Source organism: Sminthopsis crassicaudata, chromosome 2 (assembly GCF_048593235.1).
Source record: "Sminthopsis crassicaudata isolate SCR6 chromosome 2, ASM4859323v1, whole genome shotgun sequence".
Lineage (NCBI taxonomy): Eukaryota > Metazoa > Chordata > Mammalia > Dasyuromorphia > Dasyuridae > Sminthopsis > Sminthopsis crassicaudata.
Window position 1 is genome coordinate 649,682,511 of NC_133618.1, and position 18,623 is coordinate 649,701,133.

The 18,623-nt window shown below is 41.5% G+C and overlaps 1 protein-coding gene across 14 annotated transcripts in view; it reads right to left on the bottom strand.

The window, feature by feature from the left end:
- The window catches only part of ZMIZ1 (zinc finger MIZ-type containing 1), a 424,473-nt gene that overhangs the window by 33,589 nt on the left and 372,261 nt on the right, over nt 1-18,623 (bottom strand). For all 14 annotated transcript variants that reach the window (XM_074296721.1, XM_074296726.1, XM_074296720.1 and 11 more), the window contains 2 exons: nt 4,454-4,568; nt 2,924-3,141 (listed from right to left, as the gene is read on the bottom strand). In XM_074296721.1, coding sequence (XP_074152822.1) covers nt 2,924-3,141; nt 4,454-4,568 — 333 coding nt within the window. The remainder of the gene's footprint in view (nt 1-2,923; nt 3,142-4,453; nt 4,569-18,623) is intronic.

An 18,623-nucleotide genomic window follows, 5' to 3' on the forward strand; every position in this document is an offset into this window, starting at 1 on the left:
TTTGCTTTGGTGAAAGGAGTTTTCACAATGGGAGTTCCTACATCCCCCAAATCACTAGCTCTTGACATACTGACATGGTCAACTATTAACATCTTGCAGTTATATTTCCAGCCACAAAATGTAACTTGTGGTATAGTCACAACTAATGTCCTAATAGGATTCTGTTAAGAAGAACATGGGATTCAGTATTGGAATAGCCAGGTTTCAATCCCAGATTTAACACTTCTTAGTTCTATAATTATAAGAAATTCATTTAACTTCAGAGTTAATTTCCTTGTCCATAAAACAGAGCTAATAATTGCTTCTAGTACCTATCTTGCAGAATTGTGGGGAAAGTGCACTGTAAACTGTAGAGGGCTATATACATGTAAGCTGCTGTTATGATATCAGACATCATAAGTTTATAAGAGCAGAATGTGTGTTACAAGGGTTTTTTTTTTTTTTTTTTTTGAAGTCTATCAGTTGTCTGACATAAAAGGAATCAAACACTAGTGTTCTGAGGTGGGCAGGGAGCTATATTGGAGATCAAAAAACTACGGTTAGAATGAATGTTTCCCAATAATACTTCCTAGTCCTCAAAAAAAAAAAAAAAAATTTATATAGACAGGGATTATCCTCCCACTACTAGGTCTTGGAGGACAGAAAGGAGAAGGAACAACAAACTCCAAGTTCTCCCTTTCCCTCCCTCCCTTTGCTAAAGTACCTTCCAGGGGAGTATTATAAGTCAGTGCAAGTCATAAGGTCATAAGGATTATTTACTAGGAATGAGAGTGAGAAGAGAAAGGAGAAAGAGAAAAGAGAAAGGGGAAAGAGACTGAGTGAATATTGGAGGGAGGAAGGGGGCACAGGAGGGTCTTTTGTGTTCATTAATTTATAAATAAAACTCTAATTTTTTAAAAAGACAATCATTATTGACCATGAACCTCCTTGTTGACTTAAGGCAAGAACTGAGGTGTCTATTATGGTAATTACTGCTTTGTGATCTTAGGAAAGTCTCTTAACCACTCTACTGTTTACTTCATGTGTAACTAGAAAGGGATGAATTAGATTTTTCTAACTATAAACCTACTCTCATCCAGGCAATGAATAGGCTAATTGGCTCTACAGAAGAAATCTAAGGTGAGGGCGGGCTTCCTAAGGTCCAATACACAGAGCCCATCTATCAAAGGTAGCATGTGAGATGATGGTATTTCTTCCATAGCTTATCCAATGCATAGAATGAAAAAGCCTAAACATACATCCAGTGGGACCACAACTTAGAAGGGACAAAGTATTGGCTTGAAGGTCTGCCACATTAAGGGAACGATGAATGAAAAAATTCATTTATGAAGCACTTCAGATGTGCCACCCGTTCTGCTCTAGAGATACAAATTAAAAAGCAAATAAAGTCCCTGCCCCCAAGGAGCTTACATTCTAATAGGGTCAGTCATACAAGTGGGGAATGAGGATCAGGAAGAAAACCATTTGTTTCCTTCATCCAGGGGAGCTTCCCCTTAAGATGTTAGTGCCTTTCTCAGCTTTTTCATTTCTTTCTCTGCTCTGAAGTCACAGACTCTGAAAGCTCTGAGACATTTTCCACAAGCAAACCTTGTTCCTAATTCTTCAAATCAGATGTCACATCAGAAATTTCATCACCTCACAGAATCTTAAAGTTGGAAGAGATCAAAAAGATCAGCTGCTCCACTCCATACCATCAGCAATATCCTTGATAAGTCATCCTCCAGCCTCTACTTAAAGATTTCCAATAATGGAAAGCTTACTAACTCTGGAGGAATTTCATTCCATTTTTACACAGCTCTAATTGTTAAGGACTTAGCCCTCAGAGAGAGACAAAATCTCCCCCACCAATGCTCCAGGTTCTGTCTTCTGAGATTAAGAAGAAAAAATCTACTTCTTCCATGCCATCCTTCAGGATTCGTTAAGACCACTCTCACAATCCTCTATATCTCCAAGTTTTCTCTTCTCCAGATTACATCACCAGTTCTCATCTGGTATAATCTCCAGTCTCTTGGCTGTCCTCGCCCAAGATTGCCAAAGACCTTCCTAAAATGTGGTGTCACAAATGGATACAGTATTCCAGACACAAGCTGACAAGGAGAGCAGTACAGAAGGCCTGGAACCTTCCATGTTCTGGACATTTTCCTTTCCATTAATGCAATGTAATTATTTTGTTAGCTTTTTTCGACTTCATGTCACACAGCTTACTTATATTTTTTATTTATTATATTTAGTTGTAGTCCAAATCTAGCCTTAGACATTTATTAGCTGTGTGGCCCTGATCAATTCACTTAATCCCCATTTGCCTGAGTTTCCTGACCTATATAACATGATCTGGAGAAGGAAAAGGCAAACCACTTCAATATTTTTGCCAAGAAAATCCCGAATTGGTTCATGAAGAGTTGATTGAAAATTTGAACTGATCTTTTTTTTTTTTTTTTTTTTTTAAAAACAAAAACATACCCTCCCCATAATGGGATACCCCATTGAGGTATCTATGAAGTTGATTTTTTAGAACCCAAGTATAGAACTTTATGCTTAATCTTTATTCAACTTCCTTATATTAGATTCAATGCATTATTCTAATTTGTCAAAATCTTTTCAGATCTGGATTCTGTTGCTCGACAGGTCAGCTGTCCCTTTAAGATTCACATCATCTGCAATTTTGCTAAGTACGCCATCTGTGCCTTCTCTAGACAAACATTCACATGATATTTTGACTCTCCTGACCCTGGGCTGATATTGAGGTTCACGGTCAATAATGATTTTTGAGAAAAGGAAGAGAGCTACTACTATAGTGACAAACTCTAGCTGAAAGCAGACTTGTGATTGTTTGGCATGCTGTCTCTGTAAAGCCATCAAGGCCAAGTATAAATGTCTGGTCTAGCTTATGCCAGTGGCCTTCAGGGTCCCCTGTTCTTCTCACCTGCCCCCGAACCCTCCACTGCCCGCGTAGTTGGGCCGCCCATACATCCCCTGCTGGATGTAGGGCTGAGTGGAGCCCGCCTTGGCTGAGAACTGCTGCTGCTGCCCAGCAAACTGGGGGGAGTTGATGCCAGGATTGCTGGTCGTCATTCCAGATGCCATGGGGTTTCCGCCAGGATTCATAGGATTGTTGGCATTGGCCATGGGGTTTCCTAGGACCTGTGAAGAAAAATAATGGTCATACTGGTAACCAAAAGGGGGAAGAAGGATAAATGATGAAAGAACATAAGAGGGAAGGAAGAAGGAAGAATGGCCCAAGGGAGGAGGAAAAGAAGTATTATTAGACTGTGCGTTATGCTACGTCCTCATTTATGGAGAGGGTGTTTCCATGTTAGGACAGACTGAAGATGAGGATTTGTTAGTCTAAATAACCGAAGGCTGAGAGAAGAAATGTTTGAAACCTGTAGAACTGTGGATATGGTAGCCAACAGATCCCAAAAGATGGGGAGGAAGAGGTCTTCTTTGAAACTCAAGTAAGCAAATAAAATGAAGGGTTTTGGATTTTTCTAGGTTTTTTTGCACAGCGGACCGTAAACTTAATGAACTTGTTACTCCTGAGACAGAAATGTATTCCCAAAGAATTCAGACACATTTCTGAATGACAAAGCCACAAATGGCAATGAGAGGAGCTGAGATTTCTCTAAACTAGCAGGTGATGACAAGGAGAATAACAGCCCTCCATCAAGTTTGCTGTTGAAGACAGAGTCTTGGGCCCAATGGACTATGATCTAATCCTGCATCTCACGTCAAATGTTCCTATGCTAATTCTGTCTTCGTAAAGAAGGTCCTTGAGGAAAGGACTTGTGGTTTATACTTCTGTATTTCTCCACAGTGCCTGGCATAAGAATGAGCAAACAATAAGTGCTCAATAAAGACTGGGTGAATGATCAAGAGAAGACAGGGAGAGGAGGGATGGCGGAAAGATTAGTATGTAGAACAGGATAGGAAATGATCATTCACAGAGAGTTGTCACTTGATTTTGCAGTAGTCAATCCACAGGCAGATTAGTTAAAGAAGGTCTTCCAAAGCACATTCCCTTAGTCCATCCAGTGCTTCATTTGGCCAGTGACAAATGGGATGCCAAACTTCTCATGTGGCCAAAGCAAGTTTCATTTGGGATAAGGGACTAACACCTAGTAGACCACCACCCTTGTCACATCAAATCAGTGCCAAGTGCTCTATATCTGATCTACAGTGTAACTAAAGATCACCCTTCCCTTTGGAACTAGAATCCTCCCTGATAGGAGGTCAATAGGAGCAGGTTGATGATGAGAAAAGGTTTTTTTCCCCCAGTGCTAATTCCTAGTTCAATTAAAGAATATTTGAATGTACTTAATCCAAATTCTTTCCTAGCTAGGTCACATCCTGGTGACCTGAGGATGGCATTCCAAGCCCCTTGGAATGTAGGGATATTAACTAAGGGATTTTCATAACTCTGAAGGAAGAATGAAGGGAGGGGCAAGAGTCTTACCTGGCTCTGGGACGTGTTAGTCACTCCCCAAACAGTAGTGACCACGGAAAGGGATCCTGGTGGCTGGTTGGTATTCTGCTGCCAAGGAACAGAGTCATAGGGGAACGACCCATCACTGTAGGAGGAAACAGAGATATGGGGGGGCGACATTCTTCAGGGTATCTTGGGTGCAGGGATCATACAGCAGGGACTCACTCCCAAGTACAGAGCCTGCACCCAGGACTGAGGAGTCCATCTCCATAGACCCGAAGCCTAGAACGCAACAGAGGCCTCGCCATGATGTGGCAGAGGAGATGAGCTGCTGCTGGGAATATGACCTTATTCCTTCAAGACAGAAGAATTCAGTCCTTTACCCTGGGATGTAATTCCAAGACTATAAGGGGGAAAAAGGGGCATAGTGGCAAGTAAGGCCATATATGAGCTCATTGGCTAAAACACGGCAAGCATATTGAAACCTCTTGTCTTAGATTCTCTGTCTCTGACTCTCTTTTCTGAAAAATCTCGGCTCCAGCTATTCCACTGAGGCCACTGGGAAAGGAGGGCTCTTATGGCAGCCCTGTGCCCAGAGAGAGCCAGAGTCACTAGGATTTTTCTCCAAAGGTAATTTAAATTAGTTGCCTGGTTTTTTATTTCAATGCTTAAACTGATACAAAAGAGGAATAGCTGATACCTGCTATGCAAAATCAGGGGCTTGACAGACAAGTTATGCCAAGGACAGTGGAACTATAGATAAAGTATTCTTAGAAAACATTAGTCAACAATGGAAATGTAGGTGATGTAAAACAAAAGACAGCCATAAAATTTTATTAAAAAATAATGTCTTATTTATTTACTAAGAGAAACTGAGGTATGGAAGGGCCAAAGGATTTGGGACTAATTTTTTTTTTTTTTAAAGTTTTCATCTTGGTTGATTCTCTGCTCTTGAATTTCCAAGGGCTTCCCCACTGCCTATAGGATGAAGCCAAAATCCTTGGCCTGGTATTCAAGAATCTTCATAATTGGATCACTACCTACATTTTGGCTCTCTACCTCCTACTTTTTTCCTCTGATAGTTTCCGTGCCCTTAATAGTTTTCACCTCCTAGTCATGATACACTGTTCTTTTGTTTTATCCCTTTCTTCCTTCCTAGCCAAAAACCTTCATTTGCTCCCAAATGTCTTCAGAATCAAATCCAACAGTCAGGGATTCAGAGTCTTCTATAATCTGCCCTTCACCTCTGTCTTCAAAATTATTTCTCACACAAGCCTGATCTTTGTTTTGGTTCTCCTTACCTAGAATGTCTTTCCCTTTCTTTCTAGCTTCATTATACATTATTCTTCTCCACACATTCTATGATGGAAATAAAGAGGCCTTCTCACTATTTCTCACAACACAACACAGATATTCTCTCAAGTCTCGAATATCATCTTTTCTTTTAGGAATCCAAGTTTCCTTCAAAGCTTAGTTCAAGCTCCACTTCCTACCTGAGGACTCCTGACTCATTCACACTGATAGCTCCCTAGACCACTATTTCAGCAAAGCACCATATTTTACTTCACACTCTCTGCTTTGGATGTCTTCAACCACTTCTTCCCACCACAGGCATAACCTCCCCTCCCCACTTCTGGGATCATGAACCATGATCCCATCAACTCTGCCATTTTTTCTGAATGTCTGTCAATATACTCATTCAATGGCCACCACGGTCTAGTAAAGGACCCTCTGAGGATCACCTTCTGGAACAAAGTAGCTCCTTCCTGGCCACCATTCCCTACAATAGTAACTTCTTGAAAGGCAGATACTACAGTATTTGCTTGTGTATTTGTATTTTTGGCACATAGCACTGTCCTTGGTGCACAGTAAATGTACTTTTATTCATCCTTTCCTGATCTCCCAGGTGCTCTTGCCTTTCTTCAGGAAAATTATCTTGTAATTATTTTGTATCGATTTGACTATATGTTGTTGTCCTGAAATAGAATGTAAGCTTTTTGAAGCAATATTCTGTCTTTGTATCCTTTGAGGGATACATAGTTACCACTCCTTCAAGGCCTAGCTCAGTTATCAAGGCCTCTTTTAAGATCCACTACATCTTATCTGCACCATTTATTTGGCACTCATTGTATGCTTCCTTGTTTAGCTAATCATCTTTTTGTTCTATCTATCTAGCACTATCCTTGAGGACTGGGACAGTGTTTTGGAGAGCTTTGTATTCTTGATCTTATTCCTTGATGTGAAAGGGAATAATAGCTTGAAATAGATGAAGATGTAGATATAGAAATATATCTTCCAAGGCTCCAGAGAGAGAGGAACTAGGATATTAAAAACAAGAGTCCTTAAATCTTCCAATAAAGATGACTTTATAAATGTTTCCTCACCAGAAACATGGGAATTGATATCACTCCAAAAGAGCGGACCTCCAAAAGAGAAGAAAAATTGCATCAGACTACTTGGAAATATACTAATCTAAATGAAAAATTTTGGACAGGAGTTAGATCACCTTCCTTAGTTTAATTATCTGAGTTGCTCACTCAACTACAATATGAAGAATATCATGTGGAATCTGGTATAGGGGGAGAAAGGTTAATTCACCTTTTGAGGACTTTTTAATGGGGATCAGGTGACTGAGCTAGAAAGCATTTTAGAAGGAATTCTTCTCCTGAAAAATAGTGTGGCTCATTCACAAGTTGGGTCATTTGAAAAAATATCACAAAATCATAGAGTCTGGCTAGTCCAAACATCAGTATTGGCACCTATGCTTAAGTCCAACTAGGAGAGGAATCCCTTCTCTTTTATGTCTTCAAGAAACCACTGCTCAACTCTGAAAATATCAAGTAAGGGAGGTTCTACCACCAATGGAGACAGATTGTTTCACTATGTGCTAGGAAGTTTTCCCCAATATCTACAACTTCAAATCTGATCCTAGTTCTGCTTTCTGAGGGTAAGCCAAGTAAGTCCAATCTTCTTTTAGTTTTAACAGCCTTTCAAGAGCTTGCTAAATTACCACATCTCCTCTAATATCTCTTCTTTTCCAGTTTAATCATTACCAGTTAGTTACTTCAACCCACTTTTGTATGATATAAATCTTTGGGTCCTTCACCATGCTGGCTGGTGAAGTCTGGGCAGTCCAGTTGATCAATGTCCTTCCAAGAATCATAGACAATGCTCCAATAAGACAGAACCAGTACACAATCCAATGGTACTGTGAATAGAGAACCAAACTCTTATAGGCCCTATCTTATTGAGAACTCCAAAATATGTCTCCTGGCCTTTTGTCCTTGGGAAGATACTGATATTGATGGCTATTACCAGGCAGTAAAACTTGAGGAATGGGTAATATTAGATTGTATGAAAGAAGAGAGAAAGGCAGGAGGAGAAAACATGAGAGATAACAATAAAGTGACCTTAACCAAGTGTCTTAGCCTTTTGGAAACCCAAGAAAATAAGGCCTGTCTCCTGCCATCTCAATCTGAGGTCAGTCCCTTTTAAAGTCCTGTATTTTTGGACTTACCCCAGCTCCCATACAAGACCTACATGTACCATGATTACATGGACATGATTTTGGGCAAGCATCTTCTCTAGATCTCAATTTTCCTTTTGGTAAAATGATGGGCTTGGGCTAGAACCAATCAATTTTCCTGGGGACCTCAAAGGAAAGCAAACCATTCTTTTCAGGATAGCCCAGTGGGGGACATAATCTATCTGAATAAGAGGACATAAGCCTATGGCCATGCTGGTCACTACAGCCAGGATGCGTTATATTTCCAACTAGAACTGAAGAAGCACCTAAAAGCTCCCACTGGATTAAGCTATTAATCAATAAGCATTTAGTAAAAGACAAAAAACAATTGTCATTCCTGCCTCCCTCTTCCCCCAATCATATTCTACAGAGTCCTTGCTTTCTGGGCCGGAAACAAAATTCTCTCCTTTCCTCTCCCAATATTAAACTGACTACCTGAAATAGGTAGCCTGGTACAGGCTGGATTTGGAATCAGAAGGCCTGGATTAAAACTTAGAAAATGTCACTTCTTAAACTGTGATACTCCTTTTCCTTATTTGGGACTCAGTCTAGATAGCAGTTCTCTAACTTTTTAATCTCAGGACTCCTTTATTCTCTTAAAAATTACTGAAGGCCCTCCTCCTAAGGTTTTTGTTTAAGTGGATTATGTTTACTATATTAGCAACTAAAATATCTTAGTATTATTATGAAAATAGGTATGACTTGTGGAAACCCTGAAAGAGTCTTGGAAGCTCCTAGCCCTCCCTCTGAGAAGCATAAAATAATCTTCCCCTCCCCGCCATTGGGGTTAAGTGACTTGCCCAGGGTCACACAGCTAGGAAACATTAAGTATATTGAGGCCTGATTTGAACTCAGATTCTACCGACTTCAGGGCCAGTGCTCTATCCACTGTGCCATCTAGTGCCCCCACAAAATAATCTTTAAGATCTCTTCTGACCAGATATTATGATCCTAAGTGAATATTTGAGATAGAAAATTCTGAGAAAATTACCTTCTGGAAACACATACTTTCTGCCCACTGATCCTAAAGACCTACAGTCGTGCTGCAGACTTTTTCTGTTTATGAAAAGCCCCTTTGGATTTGGGGAACCTGGCTGATACTTTTTTATTTAGAGAGGTTGAAGGCTGGAAGGGCACAAAGGCTTGGTAGTCAGATAGAGCAACCAAAAGCCTCCTCTTTCCTGCAAGTCTTTTTTGGGGTACAAATCATGGAATATAATATATAATTCTGTGTCAGTGAAGATGAAAAGGGACCTAAAAGCAGGAAACATTTCTTTGATTTTCCACCCACTGGGAAAAGAGATGGCAGGCATCTGGCCCCACAAGCATCTCAGTAAAATAAATTAGCAAGAATCTGATTTCTCACCTTCTTCATCTCCAAAGTCTTTTCTCCCAAACACTCAAGTCACATCAATACACAATTCCCAGACACTCTAGGTTCCCACTTCAGCCAGCCGCAGCCAGGCTAGTTGTCCATTTAAAAAGACAACACCTGAGCTTCCAAGGAAGGGGTTCCCGTTTGCCTTGACAGAGGAGGGTGAATGGGGGGGGGGGAGGAGCCAAACTCAGGGCTAGCTCAGGGACTTAGAGACCAGTCTAAGAAGCATCACACTCAAAGGCTCAAAGTCACTCCTGGAGAGGAAGGAGGCAGTTACTTAAAAAGCAAAACCCTCGGGAAGGTATGGAGGAGACAGGAGAGAGATTATGAACCCCAGTCACCTGGGAATTCTATATGGGCCTTACACAATGAAATTCAAACAACTGCGCTCATCGGTCCCGATGTTCTACCCAGCTACAGGTGTTGTTAGCCTTCATTTTTCTAGGTGGAAAAATATCTCCCTTCTTTCAGTCCCCTCCTTCCCTCCTCCCCTTAACAACCAAGTCAGATTCGGCTGTAATTATGGTTAGTGAATAAAGGACCTGCCTTTGGGGTGAGAACCCCACAACCCAAGCCAAAGTTAGCTCGGCAAGCCCGGAGAACCCCGAGGGCACACCCCTCTCCACGTGCATGCACACACATACAAAAAGGAGGCATGCATACATACACAAGCAGGAGGCATGTACGGATCTACAACTGTGTTTGGCTCTCCCTCTCGGTAGAGAAACGTGTCCCCGTGCAGGCGGAGGGCACAAGGTGACTGAGAGGGCCACCTGCCCTGGGGCCCACGAGCCGGGCTGCCCGTCAGCCCCACCCGACCGTGGAGGCGGAGGTGGTGGCCCTTCCCGCCGGCAGCGCAGGGATCCTCAGCCGCCTCGCTCCGGCCCCCGATCCCCCGGGGCAGGGCCCGGCCACGCGGTGACAAGTCCCTGCTCTCCTGGGTCACCGCAGCCGCCACCTCGGTGTCGGTCTAGCTGGGCCTCGCATGCCACCTGTTCTCTCCCCGGAAAGAACCGAGCGGCGGAGGCTTGCGGTTTGTTTGGGTTTCTAGAAGGAGGCTTTGCAGTCCCGAGGCTCCGGCTCGGGGTTAATTTTTATTGCCCGCCAGGGATCAATCGGAGCTGGGGAGCCAATCGCACATGGGTCGCGCTGCTACTGCCGCCCCCCGGGGCTCCCGTCGGCCCTGCTGCACCGGGGGTTCCCGCAGCCCCCAGTCGCCGGCCCCCCATCCACCCGCCCCGGGCGGGCGCGCATCCTAGCGGCGGCGCCTTCCTCGGCTCCGACGATCCCGTTCCGCACGCCCCGGCTCGCAGCCGCCGCCGCCGCCGCCTCCGCCGCGGTCCCCGGGGAGCCCGCAGCTCATTGTTCCCAGCGAGCCCGGAGCCTCCTTCCCCTCCCTCCGCCTTTGTTCCCGGCGGGGCCGGCAGTGCCCTGGCTCGACTGGGGTGGGAGATCGGGGAGGGGGCTGCCGAGCGAGCGACGAGCAGCAGCCGCCCCCCGGGGGCGGGGAGAGAGGAGGGGGCTCTGGCCCGGGCCCCTGCGCCACGCGGGCGGCCGTCAGCGGGCGAGACTGACTCACGGGCTGGAGGTGGAGCGGGAGGGAGGCGACGGCGCCGGGAAAGCTCGCAGGCACTCGCATTTCCGAGATAGATGGAGCTAATTGACACTCCGAAGGGGGGCGGGGAGGGGGGGGATTTTGCCTCTTCCTAAAGTCACGCGAGCTGGCACACAGACACAGACACGCACGCACGCGCGCGCACACACACGCGCTTACTGGAGCACGGCGGGGATGTGTGGTGTGTGGGATTTTAAAAAATCAGCAGCGAGATGATTTCCGAGAGTGGGCTTTGGAATTCGGGGAGCTTTGGTTCCTGAGTGGGGGGGAAGGGCGGCACACACATAAAAGCCCCAGTTTGACCTCACCCCCACCTTTATTCACAGGCAACTACTCTCAATATCATCCGCTCTTTCCAGGCAAAGTAGAGAGATGTCCTCAGAGGCAGGTGGGCAGACAGTAAACCAGACGCGACGCTAAAATCAGCTATTGCAGGAGGGCAAGGGAGGGCGTGTGGGAGGAAGGGCTGGGGAGGCCTGGCTGGGGAAAGGGGAGAAGCGGCTCCTCTAAACTTTGAATTCGACCTCCCCAGGGACGAGAGGGGAGTTGGAAGGAAATAAGAGGAGCGAAGGTAGAAGGAAGGAGGGGAGATGGGAAAATGGAAAAGAAAGGAAATAGGAGAGAGGAGGATACGGGAAAGCTAGCACGATGGAGATGGGAGACAGAATTGGGGGAAGAGGGAGAATGAGGATTGGGGAAGTATGTTTAAGGGGGTAACTGGTGGAGGTTTTGAGGGGCAACTATGCTTGAATTTACTCAACAAACCAGACGTTGAGTTAAGGCATCATAAAGGCAAGGGAGGCCTGAGCCCCAGCAATTGGTCCAGTGCGAGGCTAATAAAGCCCCGGCTATAAGGATGCTCTGAGAAATCCATTTGCATCTGTTTCTGCCACATCACATCCTATCCAAACATCAGTGCCTAGTCATAGCTCATTCAAAGAATGATTTTATATAATAGCACCACCTAATCATAATTCCATGGAAGTCTAGCCATATAATACCACATCATATCCTAACCATAAAATCACCGTTTACATCAGCCATGCAATAGCATCACTGTCATGTATGGATGGTCCAATCACCGTCTATATATATGCACAATAATACCATGCCCAAATATATCCTCACAGATCCGGGAGAGGCAGCTGTGAATCGAGAGCAGCCTTTCAGTCAGGTAGATTCCTGGGGGCACTCTGCCCTTCCACCCTATAAACTCAGTCATTTAACCTCCCAGTGCCAGTCTCTCAGGACTGAGATTCCCATATATATGAAATTACACGTATAATCCTCCTCTCTGCCACCCTATCATCACCAGATAATATCATTTCTTACTTCAAAAGAAGGTTATGAGGATCATCGCCTCACTAGTGCCAGCACAATGTCTAACCCCATAGTGAAGGTTGAATAAATAATAATAATAAACAATATAGAAGCATTCAAAGGCAGCCAGGTGCAACAGGGCAGATTTACAGGCTTAGAGTCAAGATGACTCATTTTCCCGAGTTCAGATCTGTTCTCAGATATCTCCTAACTGGGCAAGTCGATTCACCCTGCTTGCCTCAGTTTCCTCATCTGTAAAATGAGCTGATGAAGAACAAAATGGCAAAATCACTCTAGTACCTTTGCCAAGAAAACCTCAAAGCCTTCTGAAGACTCTTATGGGATTGAAAACAAAAGAAGCATTCTGCATGAGGTGCTAATCAAATGCAAGGTGGTAATATTATTGTATCAACCCTTAATAAGGAAGAAGTTTCTCCCTTAGGTGATCATTTGGATCTACTGGAGAAAAGGGGGAGGGTAAAAATAAAAATAAAAAAAGGGTGAGCCCCCTGGCTAGCCTGATATTATTCTTTCCTCTTCTAATAGCCTCTTTATTTGGGAGAAATAACCAATTCCCATTAAAGGCATTGTCAAGCCCTAATTAATTTCCCTGATACATCTGTACAGGTTCTTAACACACTGTCTATTGAGCAGAGCTTTTGTTGTTACCACTAATGAAACACTGAGCCCAGTGATTGGAGTTGAAGTTCCAACCCTCTTTAATTTCGGTGAGCCATTAGAGAGCCTCTCCATCACCACAATTACTGGGGACTATTTCCTTTTCTCCCTGCGGTGAAACTTAGAAACTTGAGCATCTAACAGCATATTAGAGTTTTTGTTTGTGCCTCTGTTTTAATAGGAAAGAAAAAGAGAGAGAGAAGAATCCAAGCATTTAGGAAACACTAAAACTGAGAGAGCAGGAATTGATTTATCCTCAGATATATATCTTCCTCCTAGAAGTGATGTTTTATTTCCTACAGACTTGAAGAGACCTGTTATTCCTTACCTTTGACCACTGACCACAGAAAAGGCAGATCTTAGTTATTGACAAAACTTATAAAAATGAGAGCTCATTGGAGCCCTAAGAAAAAGAAAGGGTTGGGGATTTTTTTGGGGGGGGGAGTTGTTACTGTTGTTTTTTGAGGGTCCTTTTTTCCCACTAGGCAGGTATTTTATAAGACTGTAATATCGCTTTAATGTAGCTGAGACTGATTCAGAACGTGTGATAATTCCAAGCTAAAATTTACCATCCATGAAGAAAGGATTTACTAATTAAATTAATAGTGTAAACAAGATTTATTTAACCTATTTCAGAGCTGAAATGTTTTAAAATTACGTTAGCAGCCCTTATTTGCAAGCAGCCCTTATTTGCATATCAACAATGTGGATGGATAATAAATATAATCTCTTACATTTGTATAGTACTTTGATACTTTATCTCATTCTATTCCTATAATAAGCCGGTCAGACTGGGAGGATACCAATAAGTTATTTGCCCTTTCCCAAGCCCATAAATTTTTGCAAATGAATAAATTGAAGTTTAGGAAAGTTAAGGGATTTATCCAAGAACACACAGCCAATTAGGGGCAGACCCATATCTCTAAACCAAGATCAGCACTCAAATCCATTACAACCAGTCTTCACCAATGAATGAATGAATTGTAAATAAGGATTTCTATTACAAGATTCTATTCAAGCCAATAAATGTTTAATTAATACCACTATGTCAAAGCATTGAATAGGCTAGAAATAGACCCAGCATTCTGCTGGCATGGGTCTGATTTACATACAGGCATATGCTTAAATGTCACAGCATTTTTTCTAACTCCTCTATTAGCTCCTCTGAACTAAAATTCAGTCTTCTGAATTATCAAAAGTGCTGTGGTTTTTTAGAAAGAAAGAGAGAAAGAAAAGAACTTGTTCAGAATATTGGACTTTCCTGAAATGTCTCCTTAATTCTTTCAATATCCTTGAGAAGGATAGATTATGCATCTTCTTCCTTATTCCACTAGTGTGGCAGCTTAGGCACAGATAACTTAAGTCACTTGTTCAGGGTCACCCAACATATCGATAGTTGAATGGGCATGAGATTCCCTTGATTTATCTAAAAGCCTCTAAGTCTCAAGTGATTCCTTACTCTCTAATTCTTACATCTTTTACTCTGAAGTGAAGTCCTTTTAGCTTAGCACAAATAGGACAAAATTGAATCTTCCAGATAGCAAAGAAACCTGGGAGCTTTCAGCAAAAACAAAACAAAACACCCATCAAATTGTAGGGAGGGAGAGGGAAATAAGGAAAAAGCAGGGAACCTTTTCTCATTTGGGAATAACTCACTTTTCATTTTCCTATAGTTGATGGGGAGAAAATATATAGTGATAGAAAATGGGAAATAAAAAGTGCAAGGAAGAAAGAAGGGGTTGGGGGAAGGGGGAAAAAGACAGAACAAGCAAACCAGAGTTTCCTAGACAGAAACTCTTGGGTTCAAGCCTTGATCCTACTACATATTGGCTGGGGTTCCAGGATAAACTACTCAACCTTTCTAAGTATCCCTACAACTCTCTTAAGACTATAAGTTGAAGTACAGTTGCTGGTCTGCATTGGCAGAGGGAGTTTCTGCATTGGGAAGTTCCTTACATCAATGAAATTATAATTCAACCTCCTCCTATCCCCTTTCTCAAATAGGTATAAGAAAATCTTAGAAATTCATGAGCAAAAACCAAGAACTGTTTCTTTTAATGATGGAGGATGCATGATTTTATCACACAGAAAAAATTCAATAGTTAAGAGAAATGAGGAATCCCTTAATTCACTTACCAGCATGCCTTAAGAACAGGACCACCCATCAGCATTCTAGCCTCTTACTACTTTATCTTGGAGGAGACCCTGGAACTTGAGTGTCTCACCTGAATATAACATAATAACTTCCATACCTTGAACAAGAATATTTTAAGAAATGGTAGGGCTAGAAGGGGTCATAGATTATTGATCTATGTATATGATCTATTGTAACCTGAACAACAATACTGGCATGTGATAGAAATAGTCAGAAGCCTGAAACTCAAACTTTAGCTCTACTATATAACTTGTTGACTAGTAACTTAACCTCTCTATAACATGAGGGAGTTGGCCTGTATCAGCAACAACAAAAACCCATGTACATGTTCTAAAATTTCTGAGGATCATTCCCTTTCCAAGAGCTGTGTTTTTGTTTTGTTGTGGAATGACATAACTATTGATATTTAGAAATTTGCACATCTTATTTCTTCATTATTTTGAAAACAATTTTGACCTTAGGAACTCCCATGGATTCAGAGACCACACTTTGAGATCTAGTTGATTTTTAAGGTATCTTCTTGGATATAAATCCTATGAACCTATAGATATAATGAGGGCAAAGGCTTAGATGATCTCCAAAGTTTCATCCAAGTCTTCCAGAGCCATCCCTGGTCCACATGTACTGTGGATAGCATTAACAATAGGGTGTTCTTAATAATAGAGAATGCTACTTTTTCCTTCTGATTGGCTCAGATAGGAAGTTTTCCTTCATATTAAGGCTATGTGTTTGTTCCACCCCAAAGCTTCTGGAATATATGCCAGAGCTTTATTCCAGGAAATAGGAGGCTATCCTGTCCCTCCTAAGGGGAGTCTTCTTATTATGATCTTGAGGCCCCTCTATCATTCTGGTGGTCCCCTTTTGAATACTCTCCAGTGCTCCAAATTGAACATAATACTCCAAATTTGGTCTGACCAGGGCAGAGCATAGTAGAACATCACTGCCCTCATTTTGGACACTATGTTTTTCTGAAGCAGAGTAAGGTTGTATCTTTTTTGGCTACTTTATCACATCACTGATTCATATTGTGTTTTCTCTCCTCTGAAAATCTCAAGCTTATAGAACAAAACTCTCCTTTTTGTACTTGTAAAACTCAAAAGTTAGATTTGGCTCATTATTCTAGCTTGTCAAAATCATTTTGGATCTGTCATCCAACAAATTAGGTATACTTACTTCCTTTGTATTATCTGTAGATCTGATAAGGAAAATGGTAAATGACATAGGGTCAAGTGCTCGTTACAGAGGCATACAGCTGGAGGCTTCATTCCAAGTTGACAGTGACTCATTAGTGACTATTGCTCTTTGGGTCTGGTCATTAACTAGTTTTGAATCTATTTAACTAGAGTTATCATCAAGCTCACATCTCTCTGTCTTTTCTACAAAGATAGCATGTGTGATAAATCTAAATTTAAGCCCAGGCTAGTAACAGTCCAAGAAAAAAAAAAAAAAAGAAAAAGAAAAAAGAGTTTAGGGTGACATGACCTTTTTTTTTTTCTTAAGGAATTCATGTTATGATGTCCATTTCCCTTTCTAGTTGTTCATAAGCCATCCCTTTAATCAGTTATCCATTTTTTCCAAATTAAAATGAAAGTTAAGTCTATCAAGATAGAGTCTGTAGAGTCTTTCTCTTTTACCTTAAAACAACAACAACAAAAAAAAAACAACAAAAAAAACAAACTGGGATACTTTCCCCTCTCTGATACAGAAACAACTCTTCCATTCTCTATGATTTTTTAAACATCATTAATATGAGCTCAGCAACCAATCAGCCAGCTTTTTTTCTTCTTCTTCTTCTCCAGTATTCTAGCATTTTATTGGGTCTGGTGACTTGAAGCCAATGAGACACAGTTAGGTACTCTTTGATCATCTCTTTACTTAGCTTGAATTTTATGTCCCTATTAACCACTCTTGTCTTATCCTCCCCAGTTTGGAGAACTCCTAAGGAGAAAAAAGACTAAGAATTAGTTTTGTCCTTTCTGGACTCTCTGTTATCCTAATTGGATTCATCACGATCTATCCTATTTTTTTTTTCCCTCATCTTCTTCTTGCCATCAACATAGCTAAAAAAAAAGTCTCTTAATATTTATCACCAGCCTGGGTTCATTTTGTATATAGCATTCTTGACACTATTGATATAGAATTTGGCACTCTTTAGAATGAATTCATCTTCCAATACCTTGGGTTGCCTTCCCTTCTAAAACTCTTCTAAAATCTAGAGTATATATCAAACAACATTCAGCTTTCCTCTCCTCTATTATGAAAAAAACAAAAAACCAAAAAAACAAAAAACACCTCACTTCTTTCTTAAAATTACAATCATTTCTACTTCAGCAACCAGATTCTCTTTTGTGATCAGAATCAGGTCTACAGTAGCATGCTGTTTCTTTTATCATCTCCTCTATCTTTTGGTAAATTAGCACCTCTCTCTATCAGGAGGTGGGTAAGATGTTCTGGCATTAGTCCTCTGGATCATGATTGATCATTGCCTTGATGGGGATTTGAAGCCTTTCTTAAGTTGTTTTTCTTTATAAAGTTGCTACTATTGTGCAAAATGCTCTCTGGGTTCTGCTTACTTCACTTTGTATCAGTTTATATAAGTTTTCCTAGATCAGAGACAAGCCATAAATTTATCAGCTGCTTTTATTTTGGCAAAAATGAGCTCCAACAGATGTCTGAGTAGCTCAAACTCCCAACATTGGTGTATCATGTCTCTTCCCCCATATTCCTTATCCATTTTTCTTCTTTGTCCAGTTAAATTTGTAGTATCCTTTGCAAACTACGTTGTACATTACATTACATGTACTGTAATGATGATCATAATACTCTCCACCCTCTGTGGTTCCTAGATTTTGCATATGGATATAGAGTTATCCCTTTCACACTGTAACTTTCCCCATTATGGTTTCAATAGATATATCAGATTGGCAAAAGAAATTAAATGGGAATGTTTTGGAGAATTTTGTGGAATGTATTATACACACACACACACATGTATATGTATATCATATACATAGTATTGTATAATATCAACATGTTTTATCTTTTAATATCACAACAACTCAGACTTCTTCTCTGGTAAGAAGGGAGGACCAAAAAACTTTAAAGGATTTTCCAGATTAAGAGGTCACCATGCCCCTAAGGTCTTTGATTGTGGAAGGGGAAACTGTATTAAACTGTGTAAATATGCAATGCTATTTCACAGCCTCTTTATTCTTGTTCTTTTGAATGTAGTATCTGTACCATTTAATTAGCCATAGTCTAGTAAAATCCCAAACTACTAAATCTTAATGATAAATTCAAGGCTGAATTTGTCTCTTTGTATTTAGGATCTTTAACTTACTCATAGATTGAACATTTGCAATGTGAACATTTAAGGCCATAGAGATTGTGAGCTTTTTGAGGATAGGGGCCATTTTTGCCTTTCTCAATACCTGCTCCATAGTAAGTAAAAATCAATAAATTTTTGTTGAATTACTATTGACTTATTGCTGGTTCTTTTTTTGGGTCCTGTCTCCTCTGATATCCTGC